Source organism: Lagenorhynchus albirostris, chromosome 1, assembly GCF_949774975.1.
Source record: "Lagenorhynchus albirostris chromosome 1, mLagAlb1.1, whole genome shotgun sequence".
Taxonomy (NCBI): Eukaryota; Metazoa; Chordata; class Mammalia; order Artiodactyla; family Delphinidae; genus Lagenorhynchus; species Lagenorhynchus albirostris.
Window position 1 is genome coordinate 150,510,460 of NC_083095.1, and position 27,944 is coordinate 150,538,403.

A 27,944-nucleotide genomic window follows, 5' to 3' on the forward strand; every position below is an offset into this window, starting at 1 on the left:
CTCTTTCCCTCTCTGTCTCCTCTCTCTTCCCCTGATGACTTTCTTTCATAGTTTTCATAGATGAGACTGAATGAAGTTCCCTGTCACCACTTTGTGTGTATCTTAGTTGAGATCTGACTATAAAACTAGATTCCATTTTCTCTGTGGCTACTTCCTTTTTCTTTTTTCTTTAAGTTAGCCCTGAGCCCAGATCTCCCTCCATATTACGTTTACAGATCACCTGTCGCTTTTTCCTTCAGCAGAAGATGCCGGTAAGGAATAAGCAAAGTCCATCCTGTCACGTGTCTCCAAATGAAGCGTATCTAACCTTGCAAGCATTCTCTTCCTTGCATCCTACCAAGATTCAGACGCAGAAGATTCTATTTCTGTGTTTTGTTTCGTGAGCCTTCCCTGGTGGACATTGTTCGCATTGTAGAAAATTAGAACTTGGAGAAACCTTACAGCTATTTGTCCACCTCTTCTATCTTAAAGATGAAGAAATTGGGATTAAGTAACCAACCCAAGACCTCCCAGCCCTTTCCTAGATCACGCAAGTTAGGAGTGGAACCAAGAAACTCTGGGCTCCCAAATTGAGCTTCTCCTAGGATATCCAACTGCCTTTACAGGGATCAGATATGCTGAAAAGATTTGCTCCCATAAGCTCAGCGAGGACAGTGGCTATCTGTGTTTAAACATCGTTAATGTCAGGAGCGGCCTCCCATACTTGGAAGATTTCAATTTTTAAAGAGACACATTATAAATATACAAACAACACTCCTGCATTCTCATTTATAACGCTTAATCTTCACAAATTCCCAGCCACCCCCAGAGGTTTCGCCTGTATGAAACTACCCAGCAACAGTAAATGGGGCAGGACTGCTTAAAGAAGCATGGAGTAAATGTCAGTCGTCTGCTAGAATGATGTTAGGTGTTTCCACATGGACATATAATAAATGTTTGCTCGATCTGAATCTAGACAATTGCCCCCAACGATTAAGCAAGTCCTATTTCAGGCCTGAGCATATTACAAATGATTGAAGAACACTCTGGGCCCTTGAGAAACTATTCTGGAATCATCTCCATATTCAGATACGTCCTGAAGAACAGAGGGAAATGTTCATCGTTTTGCAAAAGCTGTCTCGTTCCACTTGACAGAGCAGGACCAAAGGCTAACCACCCTCGGAGTACAAACCTGTTTTACATCTTCCAGGTAGCTACTGCCCTCTAGTGTTCTGGGAGTACAGCAAAAAGTGTACCTGGTAGAATCTAAGCCAACCTCACAAAGTTTTTCAATTAATGATATGTCTCAGTCACCAGTCACCTTAGTAGGTCCTTAGAAAACAAGGATGCTGCATTGGGATTGACCAGGTGTGGCTCCCAAGGTTTCTATTCAACCAATTCACAGTGGTACTTCCATGCTCGTTAAAATACTGAAATGCTTCCGTACCACTAGGCAGAAAGCCACTATCCTAAATTCCCTGAGCACCCACACCGTCGCTCCAGGACCAGAGCCTTCCCCTGCACTCCCCAGCGTTCTCCACCACCCAGTAACTAAAGCTTTACCGCTTGGCCAAGCAAGTACCTCCAAGACCCTGATCCAGAGACACGGCTGCAGTGTTAGGTCAGCATTTGAATCAATCCAGTGATGAAACATTTTGAATGTGACACTTAATTGCTCTTCTCCATTCAACTAGCATGTTCATTCATCCATCCATTCATCATTTATCGACACCTACTATGTCCCAGACACCATGTTAATCACAACGCATGGGGGGAAAAGGAAGATTCTATTAGATTGCAGTCCTGTGGAATCCTCTGAACTTAAAAAAGACATCTAATTTGGTTAATATTGTCCTAGTGGCCTGGAAACCTCTGCAGCCAATTGCAAATCTACATCCAGGCTTCTTCGGGTGATTACACTATAGTATATGCCAGGTGATGAGGGGCCAGACTTTGCCTCCACCTCTTAATAACCCTTTATCTTTCTAGATTTCAGGTTCCCCATCTCTAAAGGGAAGAAAACAACACTTAGATCACTAGATTATTGTGAGTATTAAGGGAGATAGTATTTAACATGGCTTGTGTCATAGAGTAAGCTTTCCATATGTGTTTGCTAATATTTGGATCACAAAATATTAACGGTTAAAAATTTATTAGCCAAATCAAATGTTTCTACTACTTTAGTACACTAAAGAACAAAAAAGCTTAGGTCATCAGAGCAATTCTACTTTCCAGGGACAGTGAGATGGAAAAACACTTAAAGGAAAAGAGAAACTACAGCATGAAAAATATGAAGAGAAAACAAAACTGACTTTGGTCATTTCACATTCACCGCATCGGTTTAATCATTCTGTAGGTGCATTCACTACATATGGTATTATTTACAGACTTATCCAGACAGTTCTAAATGGACATACAGCAAAGCTTTATCCAGCCAGCTGTCAAGTCATAGTAAACCAGGCAATGAGTCCCTTTGCCCATCATCTGCAGACTTCCTTTTCGTAGCTCATGGTATGTGGCTCTGTGTCCTCCTCGTGGCCATGGGACCAAGGACTGGTCAGTGTAGTTCACGACCGTGAAACAAACTGACTTTTCGTCATCTCCATTTGCAGGTGCTTCCAAAGAAAGATGGCAGGCTTCTGAAGAAACAGCTCCTTCCTCCACAGGCTGTCTATCAGCACATTTCATCAATTACAATAGTACTGCTTCCTATGTATGTATTAGTATAGCTTTATGCAATAGTACTGCTTTCCATGTATGTATTAGTATAGCTTTATGCAATAGTGCTGCTTCCTATGTATGTATTAGTATAGCTTTATGCAATAGTGCTGCTTTCTATGTATGTATTAGTATTGCTTTATGCAATAGTACTGCTTTCTATATATGCCTTTCTATAAATTCCTTCTATACCTATAAAGAATTCTTTACAAATCTTAGAGCACTTCACAGGCCCACAACAGAGACTTGGCAAGATTGTCTTTATTAACTTTGTTCCCAGACACCCATTCAGGAGCAAATGTCATAGTGGACATTACTACGCAACTTCTCACATTTGAAAAGCTAGAAGTACCCCCATCCAATCAAAGGACTGAGATGGCCATGTTTGTAGCAGTGACTATAAAAAATGTTCGAAACTACTGGTCAAATATTCAAGGAAGACTGTGAGTATTCACTCACATCTGGATACTTTTGGCCTCCCCCTCCCACAATGGCCCCTTATTAGCCCCCCTCCAGAGGGAATAAAACCTCTTAATCCCCCAGTATTGCTTATTGGAGCCCAGAGGCTTAGTTTGGACTTTCTAAATTTAACCTACTACTTTGGGATTTTTTTGAAAAGATTCATAAGAATAAATCAGATGGAAAGATGGACCAAAAAATCTTGAAGTTCTCTTCCTAACAACTCAACCTGCTTTAAATACTTAACCTATCATGTCAAGAAAAGAGAAGTAATAACAAAAGATATACTCTCTTAGTCTGTTAGGGCTGGGGACCTCTAGGAGTCAGACAGACCAAAAAGTTGGGACCAAATGGAAATGCACAGATCAGCTGTTTTAATGTTTGCCCTATTCAAAATGCAACAGAATTGACAAATCTGTGTTTAACTACCTAATATTCCACACTTTTAAATTTCAAAATATCTTTTGGGTTTTATCACATAAAGTAAAAATAGCCTGAATCAAAACTGACTAATTCATGATGTGTGTATTAAACAATAAAATCGTTTTACTATCTATATATTGTGGGGCGTATTTTTTTATGTATATAATAAAACTTGAGCTACCTTTCAAAATCATCAATATAAATTACTAGACACGCATATTCTATTCAGGACTACCAGTAAAATGCTCTTTTCCTGCCTCACTTGTTACAGCCTAGGTTCTAACATACATCTCAGCAATGTACCACCTATATTCTGATAGCAAATCTTCAGCCTATCATTTGATATTTCAACTGTAAAATATGTAGAATACGGGTTTCTGAAATTATCCTTATTAGAAATCATTAGTACAAATACTAGCAAATTAGCTATTTGCAATCCACTCTAAACACTTGCTGAGTTTTCTTGACTCATCCAGACAAACTTCAAATTGGAAAGAAAGGCGTTATTATAAAATACACTTTAAATAAGTAGAGTTTTGTCACTTCCAAAAATTTTTGAGGTTGGAAAAAATTTGCTGTCTGATTCTTCGGGAGAAACACTTTTATAAATAAGAGTCATTTATAATTTTGCTCATCAATTGCTTACCAATTTTTTTTGAGCTTTTTTAAAGTAATTCTTTGTGAGATAGTTCAAGGTCTAATTTTCCTGGAAAGCCATTTTTGTTGGCCTTTTGTTCACACCCTATTGAAGTCACACATGCTGATTTAGAGAAATCTGAATTACGGAGATTATATATTGTAGGTGAGATGTAAACAAGACAGTTGGTTTTGAGTAGTTTGCTCTCCTGGGCAACAGTCACTGAGATTAAACAGATCTCCTTACCTAGTGAAAGGACCAAATGTGTAGACCACATTAACTTGGGGTAGGGGACAGGTCCTGAAAGACCTTTGCTTTCTAGAGGAATACGTATTTATGGCCTCTGAAGTTTGAAGACATTTGAAGCCAGCAGGACCAGAAGTGAATGGACAGCTAAAGCATGTGTTGTCAGGTGACATGACAAGTACTCCTTATTCCTCAGCTCATGGCTTGAACCTTCTGGAGGGTGTAGTATGGTCCTGCTCAGCAGATCCCCTGTTCTTCCTGTAATTAGCAACTTTTATTTCTCCATTTACCTTTGTGGATAGCTCTTGTCTCTGTTTCAGTTCATCATTAATCTTTTTGGAAATCAAAAATTGTGTCAGTGCTGTCACAAGAGCCATGCATATAAATCTCCCCACCGTGCTTCTGCAAATTAAATAAAATGTGCTTTAAGCTTGCCTCAAACACAAAGGCTCCGTGTGATTTATTTCCACACTGTTTTTAGGGCTGAGCCGAAGCATGACTCAGCTACCCACAAAAGCCCAAACTTTGAACAGGGGTACAATCACGTAGAGGCGGGGACCTTGGACAGCATGGGACACAAGTAGCTATTCTGTAAATACGTGTTGAATGAGATCCAAGTGGATGAATTTTTGTACTCGGCCTTTCTCTTTTCAAAGGAAAACATCTTTTCACCCTTTTCAAAACACATTTCCATGCCAAGTTCAAGTTGCCTGTCAGCAGACCAGATTCACACCTAGCCATATCTTCATTGACACTCTTTAGTCACTGATGCACTGCCCCTAGTTGATTGTCTCTGAACTTGAGGAAGATGGTGATTGTTTTTCATGGACTGCCCTTTTTTGTGAGTTTCTTTCTGATTGGGCAAGTTTGAAATTATCCAGGCAATAGAACTTCTCCAACAAGTCAAATTGGCAGATTGTTGGTGCTGCTCAAAATATGACCCAAGAACTGACATCATCACACCACCCGGGAGCTTGTTAAAAATGCAGATTCTCAGATCCCACCCCAGATGGGATGTGGCCTCGCAGTGTGGGTTTTAACACACCCTCCCAGGTGATTCTGACACATGCTAAGCTTTAAGAAGCATGGCCCACCTCTCCTTTCTCCCTTTCTCCATTAGCGCCAAGATCCTCAATTTGTAGGAAGGCTGGCAATGTTCCCAGGTAATCCCAGCCTCTGCTGCAACAAAGGGAGGTCGATGATATACATGTGGAAGCAACCAGAAGGGGCATCCAAGAGAGCAGTTGCAAGGGAGGCTGGCTAAGCTGGGAGGTGCAGCCCCTTTGCCTCTTGATCTTACTTCTGCTTCCTGCTGAACTGTGGATGTGAGGACTGGTGCTCCAACAGCCATCTCAGTCCATGAGGCAGCCTTGACCATGGAAACGGCACTAAAAACTGAGGAGCCAAAAGGCAGGATTCTGTTCCCAATAATCAGATGACAAAGCAGTCACACTGGCCATGGCTTTCTCTCCTCCAGATTCCCTTCATATGAGAGAGAAATAAACCTTAACTTATTATAAACATATTCTAAACCTGCTTGTTTGAATTTTCAGTTATACGTCACCCAACCTAATCCTAACTAAATCCCAAACGTTGAGAGACTGTTACTCAGCTGTCCCCTAGAAAAGACAAACGTGGAGGTAGAAATGCCTTTCCCAGGACTACTGGGAGCCTTGTCCCACTAACAAATGTCCTGGTTGAATTCCTTGCCCCCATCCCTCTTCCATCTAAAACGTTCTCGCAAGTCGATTAAGCAAAAACAGATTAAGTTCTATAGAAAATGAGCAAGTGTGCCTTTTACCTTACCTGGTATATAAAGAGAAGAGATTGGCACATTCCTTGAGGAAAAGAGAAGGTGGACAGGTACTTGACTGGTAAAGAAGAATCCTCTTACAAACAAAAGGTGCATTTTATTGATTGTAAGATCATTGCACTTTGGATTTGTTTTTTTGGAGGGGGGTTTGTTTTTGCCAATTTAATATCCATCTTGCCCACTCACTGTAAGCAGAACAAAGCAGGAGGCAGGAACTTTTTTCACCTCTGTATCCCCAGTACTGAGTGTGCAGACTGGAACACAATAGGGACTCAGTAAGGATTTGTTTATTTTTCTGTCTTTGTTTTGTGTTTTTAACATCTTTATTGGAGTATAATTGCTTTACAATGTTGTGTTAGTTTCTGCTTTATAACAAAGTGAATCAGTTATACATATACATATGTTCCCATATCTCTTCCCTCTTGTGTCTCCCTCCCTCCCACCCTCCCTATCCCACCCCTCCAGGCGGTCACAAAGCACCTAGCTGATCTCCCTGTGCTATGTGGCTGCTTCCCACTAGCTATCTACCTTACGTTTGGTAGTGTATATATGTCCATGCCACTCTCTCGCTTTGTCACAGCTTACCCTTCCCCCTCCCCATATCCTCAAGTCCATTCTCTAGTAGGTCTGTGTCTTTATTTCCATCTTACCCCTAGGTTCTTCATGACTGTTCTTTTTTTTTTTCTTAGATTCCATATATATGTGTTAGCACACAGTATTTGTTTTTCTCTTTCTGACTTACTTCACTCTGTATGACAGACTCTAGGTCCATCCACCTAACTACAAATAAATCAATTTCATTTCTTTTTATGGCTGAGGAATATTCCATTGTATATATGAGCCATATCTTCTTTAACCATTCATCTGACGACAGACACTTAGATTGCTTCCATGTCCTGGTTACCGTAAATAGAGCTGCAATGAATATTGTGGTACATGACTCTTTTTGAATTATGGTTTTCTCAGGGTATATGCCCAGTAGTGGGATTGCTGGGTCGAATAGTAGTTCTATTTTTAGTTTTTTAAGGAACCTCCATACTATTCTCCATAGTGGCTGTATCAATTTACATTCCCAACAACAGTGCAAGAGTATTCCCTTTTCTCCACAAGCTCTCCAGCATTTATTGTTTCTAGATTTTTTGATGATGGCCGTTCTGACTGGTGTGAGATGATATCTCATTGTAGTTTTGATTTGCATTTCTCTAATGATTAACGATGTTGAGCATTCTTTCATGTCTTTGTTGGCAACTGTATATCTTCTTTGGAGAAATGTCTATTTAGGTCTTCTGCCCATTTTTGGATTGGGTTGTTTGTTTTTTTGTTATTGAGCTGCATGACCTGCTTGTAAATTTTGGAGATTAACCCTTTGTCAGTTGCTTCATTTGCAAATATTTTCTCCCATTCTGATGCCTGTCTTTTGGTCTTATTTATGGTTTCCTTTGCTGTGCAAAAGCTTTTAAGTTTCATTAGGTCCCATTTGGTTTTGTTTTTATTTCCATTTCTCTAGGAGGTGGGTCAAAAAGGATCTTGCTGTGATTTATATCATAGAGTGTTCTGCCTATGTTTTCCTCTAAGAGTTTGATAGTGTCTGGACTTACATTTAGGTCTTTAATCCATTTGAGTTTATTTTTGTATATGATGTTAGGGAGTGTTCTAATTTCATACTTTTACATGTACCTGTCCAGTTTTCCCAGCACCACTTATTAAAGAGGCTGTCTTTTCTCCACTGTATATTCTTGCCTCCTTTATCAAAGATAAGGTGACCATAGATGTGTGAGTTTATCTCTGGGCTTTCTATCCTGTTCCTCTGATCTATATTTCTGTTTTTTGCAAGTACCATACTGTCTTCATTACTGTAGCTTTGTAGTATAGTCTGAAGTCAGGGAGCCTGATTCCTCCAGCTCCATCTGTTGTTCTCAAGATTGCTTTGGCTATTCGGGGTCTTTTGTGTTTCCATACAAATTCTGAAATTTTTTGTTCTAGTTCTGTGAAAAATGCCATTGGTAGTTTGATAGGGATTGCATTGAATCTGTAGATTGCTTTGGAGGGCATAGTCATTTTCACAATGTTGATTCTTCCAATCTAAGAACATGGTATATCTCTCCATCTATTTGTATCATCTTTAATTTCTTTCATCAGTGTCTTATAATTTTCTGCATAAAGGTCTTTTGTCTCCTTTGGTAGGTTTATTCCTAGATATTTTATTCTTTTTGTTGCAATGGTAAATGGGAGTGTTCTCTTGATTTCACTTTCAGATTTTACATCATTAGTGTATAGGAATGCCAGAGATTTCTGTGCATTTTTTTGTATCCTGCTACTTTACCAAATTCATTGATTAGCTCTAGTAGTTTTCTGGTAGCATCTTTAGGATTCTCTATGTAGAGTATCATGTCATCTGTAAACAGTGACAGCTTTACTTGTTCTTTTCCGATTTGGATTCCCTTTATTTCTTTTTCTTCTCTGATTGCTGTGGCTACAACTTCCAAAACTATGTTGAATAATAGTGGTGAGAGTGGGCAGCCTTGTCTTGTTCCTGATCTTAGTGGAAATGGTTTCAGTTTTTCACCATTGAGGACGATGTTGGCTGTAGGTTTGTTATATATGGCCTCTATTATGTTGAAGAAAGTTCCCTCTATGCCTACTCTCTGCAGGGTTTTTATTATAAATGGGTATTGAATTTTGTCAAAAGCTTTCTCTGCATCGATTGAGATGATCATATGGTTTTTCTCCTTCAATTTGTTAATATGGTGTATCACACTGATTGATTTGCATATATTGAAGAACCCTTGCGTTCCTGGAATAAACCCCACTTGATCATGGTGTATGATCCTTTTAATGTGCTGTTGGATTCTGTTTGCTAGTATTTTGTTGAGGATTTTTGCATCTGTGTTCATCAGTGATATTGGCCTGTAGTTTTCTTTCTTTGTGATGTCTTTGTCTGGTTTTGGTATCAGTGTGATGGTGGCCTCATAAAATGAGTTTGGGAGTGTTCCTCTCTCTGCTATATTTTGGAAGAGTTTGAGAAGGATAGGTGTTAGCTCTTCTCTAAATATTTGATAGAATTCACCTGTGAAGCCATCTGTTCCTGGGCTTTCATTTGTTGGAAGATTTTTAATCACAGTTTCAATTTCAGTGCTTGTGATGGTCTGTTCATATTTTCTATTTCTTCCTGGTTCAGTCTCAGTAGCTTGTTCATTTCTAAGAATTTGTCCATTTCTTCCAGGTTGTCCATTTTATTGGCATAGAGTTGCTAGCAGTAATCTCTCATGATCCTTTATATTTCTGCAGTGTCAGTTGTTACTTCTCCTTTTTCATTTCTAATTCTATTGATTTGAGTGTTCTCCCTTTTTTTCTTGATGAGTCTGGCTAATGGTTTATCAATTTTGTTTATCTTCTCAAAGAACCAGTTTTTAGTTTTATTGATCTTTGCTATCATTTCTTTCATTCCTTTATCATTTACTTCTGATCCGACCTTTATGATTTCTTTCCTACTGCTAACTTTGGGGTTTTTTTGTTCTTCTTTCTCTAATTGCTTTAGGTGCTAGGTTAGGTTGTTTAATTGAGATGTTTCCTGTTTCTTAAGGTAGGAATGTATTGCTATAAACTTCCCTCTTAGTACTGCTTTTGATGCATCCCATAGGTTTTGGGTCGTCGTGTCTCCATTGTCATTTTTTTCTAGGTATTTCTTGATTTCCTCTTTGAATTCTTCAGTGATTTCTTGGATATTAAGTAGTGTATTGTTTAGCCTCCAAGTGTTTGTATTTTTTACAGATCTTTTCCTGTAATTGATATCTAGTCTCATAGCCTTGTTGTTGGAAATGATACTTGATACGATTTCAATTTTGTTAAATTTACCAAGGCTTGATTTGTGACCCAAGATATGATCTATCCTGGAGAATGTTTTCCATGAGCACTTGAGAAAAATGCGTATTCTGTTGTTTTTGGATGGAATGTCCTATAAATATCAATTAAGTCCATCTTGTTTAATGTATCATTTAAAGCTTGTGTTTCCTTATTTATTTTTATTTTGGATGATCTGTCCCTTGGTGAAAGTGGGGTGTAAAAGTCCTGTATTATGTTTGTGTTACTGTCAATTTCCCTTTTTATGGCAGTTAGTATTTGCCTTATGTATTGAGGTGCTCCTATGTTGGGTGCATAAATATTTACAATTGTTATATCTTCTTCTTGGATCGATCCTTTGATCATTATGTAGTGTCCTTCTTTGTCTCTTGTAATAGTCTTTACTTTAAAGTCTATCTTGTCTGATATGAGAATTGCTACTCCAGCTTTTTTTTGATTTCCATTTGCATGGAATATCTTTTTCTATCCCCTCACTTTCAGTCTTATGTGTCCCTAGGTCTGAAGTGGGTCTCTTGTAGACAGCATATATATGGGTCTTGTTTTTGTATCCATTCAGCCAGTCTGTGTCTTTTGGGGGGAGTATTTAATCCATTTACATTTAAGATAATTATCAATATGTATGTTCCTATTCCCATTTTCTTAATTGTTTTGGGTTCGTTATTGTAGGTCTTTTCCTTCTCTTGTGTTTCTTGCCTAGAGAAGTTCCTTTAGCATTTGTTGTAAAGCTGGTTTGGTGGTGCTAAACTCTCTCAGGTTTTGCTTGTCTGTAAAGGTTTTAATTTCTCCATCAGATCTGAATGAGATCCTTGCTGTGTAGAGTAATCTTGGTTGTAGGTTTTTCTCCTTCATCACTTTAATTATGTCCTGCCACTCCCTTCTGGCTTGCAGAGTTTCCGCTGAGAGATCAGCTGTTAACCTTATGGGAATTCCCTTGTGTGTTATTTGTTGTTTTTCCCTTGCTGCTTTTAATATGCTTTCTTTGTATTTAATTTTTGACAGTTTGATTAATATGTGTCTTGGAGTATTTCTCCTTGGATTTATCCTGTATGGGACTCTCTGTGCTTCCTGGACTTGATTAACTATTTCCTTTCCCATATTAAGGAAGTTTTCAACGATAATCTCTTCAAATATTTTCTTAGTCCCTTTTTTTTCCTCTTCTTCTTCTGGTACCCCTATAATTCGAATGTTGGTGCGTTTAATGTTGTCCCAGAGGTCTCTGAGACTGTCCTCCATTCTTTTCATTCTTTTTTCTTTATTCTGCTCTGCTGTAGTTATTTCCACTATTTTATCTTCCAGGTCACTTATCCGTTCTTCTGCCTCAGTTATTCTGCTATTGATCCCTTGTAGAGTATTTTTAATTTCATTTATTGTGTTGCTCATTGTTGCTTGTTTCCTCTTTAGTTCTTCTAGGTCCTTGTTAAATGTTTCTTGAATTTTCTGTATTATGTGTCCAAGATTTTAGATCATCTTTACTATCATTATTCTGAATTCTTTTTAGGTAGACTGCCTATTTCCTTTCATTTGTTAGGTCTGGTGGGTTTTTACCTTGCTCCTTCATCTGCTGTGTGTTTTTCTGTCTTCTCATTTTGCTTATCTTAGTGTGTTTGGGGTCTCCTATTTGCATGCTGTAGGTTCGTAGTTCCCCTTGTTTTTGGTGTCTGTCCCCAGTGGCTAAAGTTGGTTCAGTGGGTTGTGTAAGCTTCCTGATAGAGGGTACTAGTGCCTGTGTTCTGGTGGATGAGGCTGGATCTTGTCTTTCTGGTGGGCAGGTCCACGTCTGGTGGTGTGTTTTGGGGTCTGTGGCCTTATTATGATTTTAGGCAGCCTCTCTGCTAATGGGTGGGGGTGTGTTCCTCTCTTGCTAGTTGTTTGGCATAGGTTGTCCAGCACTGTAGCTTGCTGGTCATTTGAGTGAAGCTGGGTCTTGGTGTTGAGATGGAGATCTCTGGGAGATTTTCGCCGTTTGATATTACGTGGAGCTCAGAGGTCTCTTGTGGACCAGTGTTCTGAAGTCGGCTCTCCCACCTCAGAGGCACAGCACTGACTCCTGGCTGGAGCACCAAGAGACTGTCCTTCACAAGGCTCAGAATAAAAGGGAGAAAAAGTAGAAAGAAAGAAAAAGGATAAAATAAAATAAAGTAAGATAAAATAAAATAAAAAAATTTTTAAGCAACAAATTTTTTAAAAAAGTAAAAAAAAAAAATCGAACGGACAGAACCCTAGGACAAATGGTGAAAGCAAAGCTATACAGACAAAATCTCACACAGAAGCATACACATACACACTCACAAAAAGAGGAAAAGGGGAAAAAGTAATATATCTTGCTCCCAAAGCCCACCTCCTCAATTTGGGATGATTCGTTTTCTATTCATGTATTCCACAGATGCAGGGTACATCAAGTTGATTGTGGAGGTTTAATCCGCTGCTCCTGAGGCTGCTGGGAGACATTTCCCTTTCTCTTCTCTGTTCGCACAGCTCCCGGGGTTCAGCTCTGGATTTGGACCCGCCTCTGCATATAGGCTGCCGGAGGGCGTCTGTTCTTCGCTCAGACAGGACGGGGTTAAAGGAGCAGCTGATTTGGGGACTCTGGCTCACTCAGGCCGGGGGGAGGGAGGGGTGCGGATGCGGGGCGAGCCTGCGGTGGCAGAGGCCAGCATGACGTTTCACCAGCCTGAGGCACACCTTGTGTTCTCCCAGGGAAGTTGTCCCTGGATCACGGACCCTGGCAGTGGCAGGCTGCACAGGCTCCCCAGAAGGGCGGTGTGGATAGTAACCTATGCTCACACACAGGCTTCTTGGTGGCGGCAGCAGCGGCCTTAGTGTCTCATGACCGTCTCTGGGGTCCGTGCTGATAGCCGCAGCTCACGCCCGTCTCTGGAGCTCCTTTAAGCAGCGCTCTTAATCCCCTCTCCTCTCGCACCAGGAAACAAAGAGGGAAGAAAAAGTCTCTTGCCTCTTTGGCAGCTCCAGACTTTTCCCCGGACTCCCTCCCGGCTAGCTGTGGTGCACTAGCCCCCTTCAGGCTGTGTTCGCGCCGCCAACCCCAGTCCTCTCCCTGCGCCCCGCCCGAAGCCCGAGCCTCACCTCTCAGCCCCGCCCACCCCGGCAGGTGAGCAGACAAGCCTCTCGGGCTGGTGAGTGTCGGTTGGCATCGATCCTCTGTGCGGGAATCTCTCCGCTTTGCCCTCTGCACCCCTGTTGCTGTGCTCTCCTCCCGGCTCCAAAGCTTCCCCCCTCCGCCACCCGCTGTCTCCGCCCGCGAAGGGGCTTCCTAGTGTGTGGAAACCTTTCCTCCTTCACGGCTCCCTCCCGCTGGTGCAGGTCCCGTCCCTATTCTTTTGTCTCTGTTTATTCTGTTTTCTTTTACCCTACCCAGGTACGTGGGGAGCTTCTTGCCTTTTGGGAGGTCTGAGGTCTTCTGCCAGCGCTCGGTAGGTGTTCTGTAGGAGTTGTTCCACGTGTAGATGTATTCCTGGTGTATCTGTGGGGAGGAAGGTGATCTCCGAGTCTTACTCTTCCGCCATCTTCCTACCATCAGGGTTTGTTGAATAAACAAATGAATGTCTGACTGAATGGATGCATACATACTAATCCTTTCGTGTTTATACTGGATCTTCAACTTACTCTATATAAACCAATCATGTGAACTTTCAATGAATGGTCACAGGTAAGTGTTGGTCACATTTTCCCTTTCCTCAAAGACTATGGGAGACCTTGTAGTAACATATCAGTGACTGAGAGATTAGTCCAGAACTAGACGGACAGCATTATCGTAGGACTTGTAACCCACTCCAAGAACTACATGTCACCTTGGTCACATCATTTAACCTCTCAAGGTCCCCCTATGCAAAATAAGGAAGTTGAAGGAAATGATTGTCAGCATTCCTCCCAGCTGATCCAATCAATCTAAGAATCCAGAATAGACTGTAGCATCTGGAAATAATCTCTAGTCTCAGTTCTTTAAGGTTTGCTTACAATTATTTTTATTATTATTTTTAATGAACTAATACAAGGTGCCAGGGAACCCTGGGAATGGGGTTATTACATGACCTCTGGGTTGTGTGCTATAAACGTCACAAATAGGCACACCCCTTTCACTATTTATTTCCAGTAAAACAAAAGATCAAAAAATCAGCATCAAGGGATGACACAATACAGCTGAGACCATTAAAAGTAACTACTCCCAAACTGGGCATCATAAAATACGTCATGAACTGCAAACAGATTTACTCAATGAGGGAGAGCCTCATCCCTTTAATTCTCCACGGATGCCATAGGAAATTTCTCAGGGTAGAACATGAAATGAAAAAGAAGCGCCTGGCCAGGAATGCTGTACATTATCCCCCAATGACCTGCCACAGAGACTATTTTTAAAGAAGCATTTATCTCAGCAAGAGTGACAGCATTTAAGAAGTGGCCAGGTCCCAGTGCCAGACAATCCTTCGTGGGAAAAGGCTGCGAGCATGGCTGTACCTTTACAAAGGCCTGAATGATTGATGGGATGCGAATTGCCCTTGGTTGGTTAGGTTGTTGGTATAAAGGAGCCATAAAGATAATGCAGAAGTTAGAACTTAGGAATCAAATGGAGTTTACCCCAAATCGTTGCAGCCATTCCAATGCTCAAAAATTAATCAGGTTTTAGATTTGCAAGATCCATCATAACTAGAAATGCAGACCCTCACTGCCTTGTAAACTTCTTAAGCAGTAACGGCTCATTGAATTGTATTATCCCATTGAAGAATAATGTTATAAGGGATGTGGTAATCCCAGTTTACACAGTTCTGTTTTATGAACCTAGCCAGTGTATTTTGTATCACAAGCAAGTATATTACAGCTATATTACATTGGCTCTCTCATTACTGATGTAGCACTGATGTTAGGTAACTCCTGTAAAACACTGAGAGAAACACTAACACACAATGGTATATTTATATATTTGGGGGAATCAAGATGTCAAATCAGAGTTGATGTGTCTTCCTTCCCTGCACAGAAAAAAAAAAAAAAAAAACGGCCAGTAAAGAGGTGGGGAACATGAGAAGCAGAGAAAACCTTTTAACCATTAAAATTGATCTCAAATCCAGGGTAGAAATGTGTTATAGAATATACTCTTTCCTCCTGTCTACCTTCTTCTACTCCAGAGAATAACCAAAAGATGGCCTGAAGTTATCACGGGACTTGGTGTTTCTCCAAAACAGAAAATACACTCAATGCAGCCATCATTTTCTTTAAATTTTTGAGGTTTCTGGTAGAGAAAGTGTGGCACTTTACAGAATTGAGAGTATCGCAAATCAATTCAAAGAACTAGTTCTTGGTGACTGGTGTTCACCTGGCCTCAGCAAGTTCACCTCTGGTGGCAGGGGTTTTACAGCTCACTGTCCCTCCATGCAGGACAGTTCTGATGGGTGAAACATTGTTCTTTTTCTATGGAGTCAAGACTTCAGTCTATTACTGACCTTTGCCAAACAGTTTGTCCTGGGTTCCTCACCCCACCCCCACCCCTACCCCCATTCATGTTTCAAACTGGATCTCAGGAAAGTGTTCTCTTGGAACACTGAAGGTAAACATATGTGACATCCACTACACTCCCTAACTCCCATGCCAATGACTGCTTCAAAAACCCTGAACCGAGACATATCAGGTAGATTTTTCATTGGACCTGACCATTATAACAAATACGGATTGAGTTTTACTGCTAAATTTACACTTTGAAGATCTGTGGCTAACTTCCCCATCCCTCCCTCAATCCCCCATGTGGTCCACCGTGTTTTATTCTCGCCTACAAAGAGGGTGCCAGAGGTCACGGAAGACTTCCCGTGTTTCTTCTGGGTGAGCAGCAACGTCAAATGCCAGGATGGAAGATGGTGAGCTTGCGTTTCACCAGTGATCTGTGTAAGAAAGGAAAGTAACTCCTCCCCCAACATGAAGAAAAGCGCCTGGATGAAAGGAACTGTACAACGTGAATTTGCTAAGTGCATCCTCTCGACAGCAAGTTAAACGGCTGTAAGAAGTTGTGCTTGCACTTCATTCCATCAGCCCCAATTTTCTGGAAACTCAAACACCAAGTCCTCTCAAAATATGGCTAAATGCTGGCAAATATTTGCAGATATCATTTCTGCAAATGAAACCCAAAGACAGTTATGTACAAAGTTAGTTTACAGGATACCTATCCCATTAAGTTTCTTTGACGAGATCAAAATAGGAATAAATATTATTCTTAAGTTCACCACCTAATCATCATGGAAAACTTAGGACCCTTCGAGGGGGTAAAGTAGATTTCTACAGATATTGCTCACATATTTGGTTTTCTATATCAGAGTATCTTCAATGCTATTGTGCCAATTTTCAAATGGAAACTATGATAAGTAATACTTTAAATGCAAAAATATATGTATCCTGTACTTCAGTATTCATATGATGACTCAACTTCCCTGCCAAGTCAATTTGTCAGGTCCTTGGGCTCCGAGGAACTTTATGGAGGACATTGAGTGTTTCTCAAATTCATTTTGAAATGAATGAAAAAAGTCCTTGCACCTCACTTGTGGAAATACCCCTTACTTAGTTTGGAGGGCATGAGCCCTCCTCCCTCGCCCTGGGCTGGGGACACCATTAGCCAAGCACACAGTTCTGGGACTCTAAGGGAGGACAGCTCAGGACACCCTCAAATCAGTCACCTGAGTTACAAACATATAGACGGCTGAAATGGGTGCTAGACTAGGGGTCACAAATTCAACTTCTCCTCCTGTGCTATCCAGGTGTCCTCTGGACAGTGATGGACAGGAAGTATAGGTGCAGTTAAGGTTCCTGGACGAGGTTCCTCCAACATTTCCCTTCCCTGTAGGTTGTTCACATCAGGACCTGTTCTCGAGTCTCTGGCAGTCGTAGAGCAATCAGGCCACCCCCAACGAGAGAAGTAGCAGCCAGAAGGATGGGGACCACTTTGGTGATCCCAACAAAAGAAGCAAAGATGGTGTTTCCCAAGATGGCACCAAATTTGCATAATCCATTGAGGATGCCAAAGGCTGTTGCCCTGTAAAAGAAGAAGAAAGTAAATCATTCTGGGAGATGCAAACTAGACCTCCTTAGATGTGTGGGACTGGGTTCTTCCTTTCCCTTGTTAAAGAAGAATGGTGAAGGTGTGGGAGGGAATTTTTCTTCCTAAATGTAAAAGTAACACATTCTTATTTTAGAAATTTGGAAGTACAGAATAACATAAAGATGCAAGAATATATAACTTCACCACTGAAAGTAATCACCGTTATTAACATTTTGGAGTATCTCCTTCCCCAACCTGAAAGAATGAAGAAGGATGAAGCAGAAAGTGTAAGTGTTCCCTGTTAATAACACTTCGACCCTCTTGTGGCAGAGACTGTTAGTTCTCCCTGAATAGCATTTCTCCAAATGTAAGACTACATTTCCCAGATTCCCTTGTTTCTGAGTCTGGCCATGTGACTAAGTTTAGGCCAATGGGATGTAAGTACTCCCAGCAGCTCCTGAGAAACTCCCTTAAGAGATGTCAAGAGTGGTCCTTTTGCTCTCTTCTTTTATCCTTTTTCCTCCCATCCTGCTTCCTGGAATATAAATGGTCTCATCTTGGACCATGGCTGAGGTCATGAAAGAGGAAGAAGAAGATAAAAAGAGCCTTTAGTGCCTCTCTTCCTAAGTGTGCAGTTATTTGGGGTCTGTGTCACCCATGGCAGAAGCTAATCTTAATTGTTATTAATCACACTTCCCAGTGATAACTACTGTTAACCATCAATCCTTTTCTGACTCCATCTATATACAGAGACAATATTCCCAGCACTAGTCCTCCTCAGATTAAGCAAAATATCTCTATTTCACACCACTAGTTTATGAAGAATATGGCTATATTTTTGTACTTTAAATTCTTTTTACATTTTTTCTGTAACTATACTACACTATACCTTTATCCATTTTCACCAGCCCCAATCCCAATCCTTTTGTTTTCTGAATTTTCTTAGATATTTTCACATGTGTATTTTTCCAAATAAACTTTAGACTAATTTTTTCAAGTTCCCAGAGTGTGGAAAAATCTCATGGAGTTTTGAATGGACTCTTTAAAAACTAAAGAATACTTGACATTTTTGCAAGATTAAACCTTCGTAGAGTTCCATAAGATATATCTTGACATATAGTTGAGTCTTCTTTTATATCTCTCAGTAAAGCTTTATGGTTTTCTTCACATAAGTGTTTCACCTTTCTCATCAAATTGACTCCTATATATTTTATGATTTCTTCTATTATTAGATGGATTTCAATTTTAATTTTTTGATATATTTTAAAATCTATAAATTATTAAATTAGTTTTATTATTGACCACCTTACCAAATTATTTTATTGTTTCTGGTAGTCTCTTTAATTCTCTTAGGTTTCCCGGATTTAAAATCACATACCATTGAACTAATGATAAATTTTCCTCCTCTTATTTCTTGTAAAACTTAGAAGATCTTTGATTCACAGAAAAGGCTCCAAATTCACTATTCTGTGCTTTTCCATAGCTACCTCTATCCCAATACCTCTGTCATCAATCTTGGGAATATCATTAAGATTTGATGCAGAATTGCATTTACCTGCCTTCCACACCACTTCACATTCCTTTCTGGCCAAAGAGCCACTTACCTGCTGTCCTGAAAATTCCCCCTCCAAGAGGAGAAATAACTGCTAAGCAATGGCCTTGACCCTATGCCTTTAAACCAGGCCTCTTCCCATAGGGCATGCACAAAATAAAAGGAAACCCTGGGCATCCTTGCCCCGTTCTCCACAAATGCCCTAGACCATCATGCCTCATACCCACCTTTATTTCTGCCCCACCCTTTGTTTGTCTAGTTCTGCACCTTTTCACTTCATTTCCCATTGGCAGGCCTGTTCTCACCTCCCTTTGGATTGCACGATACATATGGTTTAGTCCTAGTTCTTCTCTCCGGGACAAGGTTTGCCCTTATCCTTTGCATCTTGCCATCCACCCCACCCTATCAAGCCTTAGCCTTCCCACTCCCGGCCTATGCCAGCCCCCAGGCAGGAGAAACTCAACGACCTAAAAGACATTTGGTCCATGGAACACCAAGAAGACCAAGATGTGGCCATCATCAAAAAATCTACAAACAATAAATGCTGGAGAGGGTGTGGAGAAAAGGGAACCCTCTTGCACTGTTGGTGGGAATGTAAATTGGTACAGCCACTATGGAGAACAGTATGGAGGTTCCTTAAAAAACTAAAAATAGAACTACCATATGACCCAGCAATCCCACTACTGGGCATATACCCTGAGAAAACCATAATTCAAAAAGAGTCATGTACCAAAATGTTCATTGCAGCTCTATTTACAATAGCCAGGACATGGAAGCAACCTAAGTGTCCATCATCGGATGAAAGGATAAAGAAGATGTGGCACATATATACAATGGAATATTACTCAGCCATAAAAAGAAATGAAATTGAGTTATTTGTAGTGAGGTGGATGGACCTAGAGTCTGTCATACAGAGTGAAGTCAGAAAGAGAAAAACAAATACCGTATGCTAACACATATATATGGAATCTAAAAAAAAAAAAAGGTTCTGATGTACCTAGGGGCAAGACAGGAATAAAGACACAGATGTAGAGAATGGACTTGAGGACATGGGGATGGGGAAGGGTAAGCTGGGATGAAGTGAGAGAGTGGCATGGACATATATACACTACCAAGTGTAAAATAGATGGCTAGTGGGAAGCAGCCGCATAGCACAGGGAGATCAGCTCGGTGCTTTGCGACCACCTAGAGGGGTGGGATAAGGAGGATGGGAGGGCGATGCAAGAGGGAGGGGATATGGGAACATATGTATATGTATAACTGATTCACTTTGTTATAAAGCAGAAACTAACACACCATTGTAAAGCAATTATACTCCAATAAAGATGTTAAAAAAAAGAAAACAAAAAACACCTTAAATGCAATGTGGTATATTGGGTTGGATCCTGAAACAGAAAAAAAAAGGACATTAGTGGAAGAACTGGTGAAAACCAAATAAAGTCAGAGTCTAATAATGTACCAATGTTAATCTCTTAGTTTTGACAAATGTACCATAGTTATGTAAGATGCTAATATTAGGGGAAACTAGGTGAAGTGTATGCAGAAATGTTCTGTACTATCTTTGGAACCTTTCTGTAAACTTAAAATTATTCCAAAATAAAATGTTTACTTAAAAAAATGGAAAAAAAGAAGAAGAAGCCCAAGATGGCCATGGTGGAGGATCTTGGGGCAGATAGACTTCTGGCCAAAGAAGTCCAAGAAAGTCCCAGAGGGAAGCCCAGAGAGGAACTGACCTCTGGTTAGTGGGATACAGCTCCACCGTGATCACATCCAGAGCATTCCAGGCAGCAATGCTTGTCCCACAGAACAGGCACTGCCAGCCAATCATCGCCGACTCACTGTTGCCAAAAAATAGGAAGAAGCAGCAGACAGCCGAGATGAGCATGGAGCCACCTGCAGAGGGAGATCAGGGCAGAAAGAAACATGAAGCCCGTGGCAGACAACACCTGAAAAAACAGATGCATCTCTACACAAAGAAAGATGTGGACCCCGTACATGGTACCCCAGCCATGGGATTAGAGACTTCTATGTGGGTCATATCACCAGAATTAGCCTCCAGGAAGGATATCGAAAACCTCACCCTATGGTGCTGTCCAGCCCAGAATAACTGAGAACAAGGCAGAGGGTGTGGGTATTAGTAGAGAATTTATTATGCTCCAGACACTGTTCTAAGGTGCCCGAGATACATCAGTATCAAAAGACTCTACTCTCATGGAGCTCACGTTCCACTGAGAACACAGCTGCAAAGGGGCAACAGAAGAACACCTGATCAAGGGCCATGCTGCTTATTTTCATGTATGCCCATCTCCACCCTAGATATCTGAGCTGCCCTTCTCAGCTCTGCTCTGTGCCCCGGGAAGCTAACCCCCATGGACTGCATACCTGGGGGTTCCTTGTCAGTTGTGAGGAGAAAGGGCTTGGCATACTTCTTCCTAATTCCCATCCTGCTTTATAAGCCCTTTATTGGCAAAGGCTGCTTCCCCCCAGGACGACAGTTCCTCCCGGACACCGCCTGCTCCTTGGTTCCAGCTCTCCCTGGGCTCGGTTACTGCTGTTTTCTCCCTTTGTCCCTGCAGCCCTGGAGGTAGAGCCTGCTGCCCACTTTTGCTAGTATCTGGGTGTCTCATCTGCCTCATTTGTTCCCATAACCCTGCCCACACCTCTAAACCCTGCCGCATCATACAGTCTCTTCCCTAGAACTCTCTGGGGTAAATTCCTTTTCCCACCAGGACCCTGGGTGATACAGCTAATGATAAGAGATCCCACTGAAAGAAGGCTGTGTCAAATCCTACTGAAATCCAATACATCCAGCCCAGAAGAGCTTGGGAAGCCTGGAGTGAGTGCAGGGCACAGATCAAGAGGACGTCTGGAAATGCGGTGGGACTAGTTAGCAGAAAGGAAGGAAGAAAAGCAGGTCCCAAACAACCAGCTAGGAAACAGGGCAAGAGTCCCACCCAGGCATCAGAACCCTGGAGGAGGGAGGTCTTCAGGTTGCCAAGAAACCAGAAGGCTGGTCTGGCCTCACCCACAAGTGCCTCCCTGGGGGGCCTCCACCTGGAATCTCACCCTCAGACCTGGAGCTGCCAAGACTGGTGCCAAACCCTGCTGAAGAGCTGGGGAATGGTAACTGTCTGCTTTATTTCTATTGATTCTGAGAAGGGCTAGGGCTGTGACTGGGTAGCCTGGTAGCTTCTTTCCAACAGCAAGGAGAGAACTAGAATGGGAGGAGACTGGCATCTACTGGACCACAAGTGCCCTGAGAACTGTATCATCGACATGCATGCATCCCTCAAAGTGGCCAGCCATGGGGCTTGGCGTACCATGTTTGTTGAATACAAAATATTATCATCAAATAAATTCAGTGATAGGGAACTGACCCCTCAACTATGTTAGGTCTTCTCACTATAGGTCCCTCTGGTGCCCAGTTCTTTCACTCTCATCATTAGTTCTTATTCCCTTTGTGATGGAGAGGCCTGAGGTCAAATCCCAGCTCCCCCTGTGTGACTTTGAGTGAGGTCACAACCTCCCTGGGCTGTCTCACTTTCCCCATCACAGGGCTATGGTGAGGATTAAATATGCTAATATTTACAAAATGCTTGGGAAAAAACCTGATAAGCACTTCCTAAGTGTTAGTTAAATGAAATTTCTAGTTTACATCTGTCTCTCCCAATAGATCATTTTTCCCTTAAGCACAAGAATGCTGTCTGTGTCAATTATTGCTGTATTCCCATTGCCAACCATACAGCCTGGCGGAGAATTATGCTGCATAAATTAATGTTTATTGAATGAATAAATGAAGAGTAGCAGGCTCATCAGCAAAACTTTCTTCTCTGCTGTTAACAAGGCACAACTTCTGCCCAGGAAAGGGCACAGCAGCAGAGAAAGCAGGATAAATGATTCTCCAGCAGACTCGATAGGGGATTTGTCTAAGGGTCATGGGAGAGGCAATTTCAAAACAGGTCACCCACATCCCATGGTGACATTTATTGAGCACCTGGTATTTACTGGGCCCTGAGAATATCGCAGTTGATGCACTGTATGCCAGACCTTTTACTAAAGATACAAAGGGGGCACTGTCCGAGCTTTAAACAATCTGGCTCAGAAACAAAATACAAGCATTAATAAAAAAGCAAGATATAAAGAATAATAAATATTAGTTCCAGATATCCAGTTTGGGGGGTATGGCTCTATTTAGCATTAGAGAAATCAATTTTTATCTGGGATACATTCATGATGACAAGAAGGGCTTCAATGGCGAAGAAGAGGCTGTCCACTCTCTCCCTGCCCTGCCTGCTCCCTGTGCCCCGCCCTCCCTCTGTCCCTGGTCGAGGGGGGCCGTCCATTCTTCTTCACAGATGCACCCACCCCACCCTTCATCGACCCTCATCTCCCAAGAACTTCCTCAGCTACTCCAGGACCTGACCACAGAATTCACTGTTCAACCCTGGGACTTAAAATACCAGAGACAGAAATTTACTTTCTGGTATGAAGATTGCTCTTTTCTCCTCCAAAATTGTTGTTTTTTTTTCCCATAAAAATAGGCTTGTCAGAGCTGTTCCAAGTGATTTAGTTCAAGTGCCTAGTAAAAATGTTTGGGTTCGGTCACCTGCTTTTCTTCTCTACGTTGATTAGACAGGTTGGAGAGACTGCTCCAAACACACTATTTGTCTAGCTCATTACATATTAATATTTCCAAAATAAATTTTTAAAAAAAGGGCCAGTGACAGAATGGCAGAAGTGTCACACATCTACTCTCACAGTCTTTGTCTCACTGGAGCAAACAGAGGTATTATTTTAACCATCGTGCTTCCAACTCATCTAGGAAAGAGGTCATCTTCGCTGGCTCAGGTCGGTCCCACAGCATTACTAAGTGGCAACTCAGTGGCAGGCACCGTGCTGGGCACGAGTGTCACAGAAGTTAATAAGCCACCATCTTCCGTCATCAGGTTTCAGGTCTAACCAGGGCATCGCCGCTAACAGGGGACACAGCTCAATCTGCCATGCCTGAGAGATGACCGTCCTCACCACAAGATTAAAAGGCAGAAATCACAGGCATGTCTTGGGCTCACCATTCTGAATATTCATGCTACTACTGATTGACAAAATGATTATGTGATTTATCTTGTTTCCTTTGAGCTTTGCTGCTAGGATCTTGGAATTGATTTTTACTGATCAGCTATATCCCTGGGTCAGAACTCATGGCATGTTTATTAGCATACGGTCTGCTTCCCCTTTCTTGGCCTTGACTCATATTCTAATGGGTGTACAATTTCCCTGGCCCTGGGTGTATATATTTTGTTTCTTGTTCACTATGCCTGGCATGTGTTTCAGTAACAAACTGCTGAATGAGGCAAGGCAGACATGAGAACCTGCAACGCACCAGGCACTATGAGATGCTTTGGGTACATTATGCTCAATCTTCACAAACCCCTACCAGCTCATTATAGGTCTCCTTATCTATAAGATAAGTACCAGAGACGTAAAGGAACGTGTCCAGTCAAACAGCCTTTAGGTGATAGGATTCCAACATGAGCCTATCCAACTCCAAAGCCCAAAATGTTATCACTATTAAATAATCATAAGTAATAGGATTTATTTTAAATCATCAAATGAAACCAATGCTCATTTAAGAGCATTTTACAGAGTGGGTACAGTGGATGTATTTAATATCCTAGTGAAGTGCTAATAAAATAAGTAACTGTCACAGAATTGCTGAGTCAGGAAATGAAGGTGTGTCCCTGGCATGGACCAGACCTCCACGGGGCCCTGGGGTTTTGCAGATGTGCCTCCTTGGTTCTACACCAGCAGATTCCATCTTACCTGTGTGGTTTCCTGTGTGAGATTTCTTTAAGAAAAAGTCCACTGCTTTCATACATTTTAAGCCCACGAGAGCACGAATGCGGCGTCCCTCACAACTCACCGATCATCTTGAGCCTTCCGACTCTGTCCATGAGAAGGGCAGATATGATGTTCCCAGGCAAGACAGACAGACTGCCAAGGAAGCTGACGAGGTAAATCAAGAAGTCGTTATCTTGCTCTAAGTCCATGTGGCAGCCCTCCTTCTGCTCCAGAAAGGTGACGTTGATAAAATGACAGTTGATGAACTTATGCTGGTAGAGGTCTGCGGAGAGAAGGAAACGTTTGGTTCACATGAAATGGAGGGAGGCTGGAGAGATTTGGGGCAGAAACAGGGATAAAGTTATGCCCCTTCCTTGGGCAGGTGGCACCGCCCCCTGGCAATCAGACAGTCTCAAAATTCAGGTGATGCGTGGCCAGGTATGGATGAAGTGGGAAACCTTTAAAAATGTAATGACCTGTTCAAGTTCCTATAAGCAAGGGGAAATGAACATTCACTGAGGGACATGTTTAAGTACAGCATTTTTCAAGCCAGATAATAGTTCTGTTTGTATCAACAAGATGACATTGAGGGCCACCGTACCTGGGCTACTCCTCTGAGGCTACCCAGTGTATACGAGGGAAATGACCAGAGAATCGGATCCAGATTGAGCCAATCACTCCAAAGCCCATGCAGAAACCTGAACATGCTTCAGAATAAAAACCATTTCCTCCTTGGTTGTGGAGGAGGGAAAGAGATGACTAAGTAGAGTACAGTGGATTTTTAGGGCAGTAAAAACACTCTGTATGATATTATGATGATGACTCTTATCCATGTGTCCAAGCCCATAGAATGTACAACAGCAAAAATAAACCTTAGGGCTTCCCTGGTGGCACAGTGGTTAAGAATCCGCCTGCCAAGGCAGGGCAAATGGGTTCAAGCCCTGGTCCGGGAAGATCCCACATGTCACAGAGCAACTAAGCCCATGCGCCACACCTACTGAGCCTGTTTTCTAGAGCCTGTGAGCCACAACTACTGAGCCCATGTGCCACAATTACTGAAGCCCACGCGCCTAAAGCCTGTGCTCCACAACAAAGAGAAGCCACCGCAATGAGAAGCTTGTGTACCTCAACGAAGACTAGCCTCCACTCGCAGCAACTAGAGAAAGCTAGTTTGGGTGATGATGATGCCTAGGTTCATTAATTATAACAAATGTACCGTTCTGGTGGGGGATGATGGTAATGGGGGAGGCTATGGCATGGGAGCAGGTGGCATATGGAAATCCCTGTATCTTTCTTCCAATTTTGTTGTGAACCTAAAACTTCTCTAAAAAAATAAAGTCTTAAAAAATAAGAATAACCACTTGCTTCGGAACCAGTTCCATGTTTTCTGATACCTTCTAACATCAGCTATTCTAGCAAAAAGGTCACTATATAGGCTCTCAGGAAACCTAGGTTTGGGAACTGGCTCTGTGGCTGACCCACTTTAACCTCCCTGAGCTTCTACCTATGAAGTTAGAGGAAAACACCTAATGATCTCCACTGCTTCCCAGCTCTGACATTTCATGACTGCAAGTGTTTGCAAAAGACCTCAATAGACATTTCTCCAAAGAAGATATACAGATTGCCAACAAACACATGAAAGGATGCTCAACATCACTAATCATTAGAGAAATGCAAATCAAAACCACAATGAGGTATCACCTCATACCAGTCAGAATGGCCATCATCAAAAAATCTACAAACAATAAATGCTGGAGAGGGTGTGGAGAAAAGGGGAACCCCTTTGCACTGTTGGTGGGAATGAAAATTGATTACAGCCACTATGGAGAACAGTATGGAGTTCTTTAAAAAACTAAAAATAGAATTACCATATGGCCCAGCAATCCCACTCCTGGGCATATACCCTGAGAAAACCATAATTCAAAAAGTGTCATGTACCACAATGTTCATGGCAGCTCTATTTACAATAGCCAGGACATGGAAGCAACCTAAGTGTCCATCGACAGATGAATGGATAAAGAAGATGTGGCACATATATACAATGGAATATTACTCAGCCACAAAAAGGAACGAAATTGGGTCATTTGTTGAGACGTGGATGGTTCTAGAGACTATCATACAGAGTGAAGTAAACCATAAAGAGAAAAACAAATATTGTATGTTAACGCACATATGTGGAATCTAAAAAAATGGTACAGATGAACTTATTTGTAGGGCAGGAATAGAGACGTAGATGTAGAGGACAGACATGTGGACACAGGGGGGAAGGGGAGGGTGGGACAAATTGGGAGGTTGGGTTTGACATAAATACACTACCATATGTAAAATAGATAGCTAGTGGGAACCTGCTGTATAGCACAGGGAGCTCAGCTCGGTGCTCTGTGATGACCTAGATGGGGGGGAAGTTGGGGAGGGAGGTCCAAGAGGGAGTGGATATAGGTATGCATATAGCTGATTCACTTCATTGTACAGTAGAAACTAACACAACATTGTAAAGCCATTTTACTCAAATAAAATAAAATAAAATAAAAAGATAAATAAATAAAATAAAAAGAGTTTTCAAGCAAAGAGGCATCAATGAAACTTGAAAGAAGAAAATAAAAGATATGCCAAAGAGTAAACGTATAGAACTCACTAATATTTTTTTAAGTTCAGGCTAAACATAAATTAGGAAGATAAATCCCATAATTGACTATTTAAAGACCAAGGGATATTTAGAGACCAGATTTTGAACCTTTTGAGGCTGATATCATGGAGGAAAAAGATGTTCTTGCATAAACTGTGCCTTGGTGCCAATGCCAGGGAGAAAGCATTGATCTGGACATAATGCAAGTATCTCAGTGGAACGTTCACAGACTTCAGAGCTAAACAAATTAAGAGATGAATCAAAGTCCCTCCAACTTGCTAGCTGTGGCCTTGGACAAGTTGCTTAAGTCCCTGTTTCCTTAGTTGTAAGATGGGAAAGATAGTACATTTCTTACTTGAGGCAATATTGGTGAAGCCCCTGGTAAAACTCAATTAGTTTCCTTATAACCCAACTCCACTTGGTATTAATTTATAATGAGAGCAGTAAAAATAATGAGGAGTGAGAGAGTGGTGGAATTTTGTGATTTTTTTTAATCATGGAAATCTGAAATGGTGTAATTTTAAAATATTCTTATCATCTCATTTCACGCACGAAGCTTGAAAAGATGCAGTTTTCCCTTTTCATTTATTATTGTGAGAACATATGTCTCGAATTTTGTTTCAAATTATGCTAGGTCTTCAAGAATGCACTCCAGGTATAAAATGCAGCCCTCCTGGAATGCTGTTTTTTTCTTTTTTTTTTAAATATGGGTCATACTTTGTTCCTACCAAAGATCCTTAGCATATAGCATCAGTCTCG

The 27,944-nt window shown here is 41.5% G+C and overlaps 1 protein-coding gene across 3 annotated transcripts in view; it reads right to left on the reverse strand.

Moving 5' to 3' along the window:
* Positions 1–16,979: 16,979 nt before the first annotated feature.
* The window catches only part of SV2B (synaptic vesicle glycoprotein 2B), a 76,641-nt gene continuing 65,676 nt past the window's right edge, over positions 16,980–27,944 (reverse strand). For 2 of the 3 annotated variants that reach the window (XM_060170597.1, XM_060170617.1), the window contains 3 exons: positions 24,642–24,842; positions 20,455–20,614; positions 16,980–17,163 (listed from right to left, as the gene is read on the reverse strand). In XM_060170597.1, the coding sequence (XP_060026580.1) occupies positions 16,980–17,163; positions 20,455–20,614; positions 24,642–24,842 (545 nt within the window). The remainder of the gene's footprint in view (positions 17,164–20,454; positions 20,615–24,641; positions 24,843–27,944) is intronic. The other variant, XM_060170607.1, reaches the window with a different exon arrangement.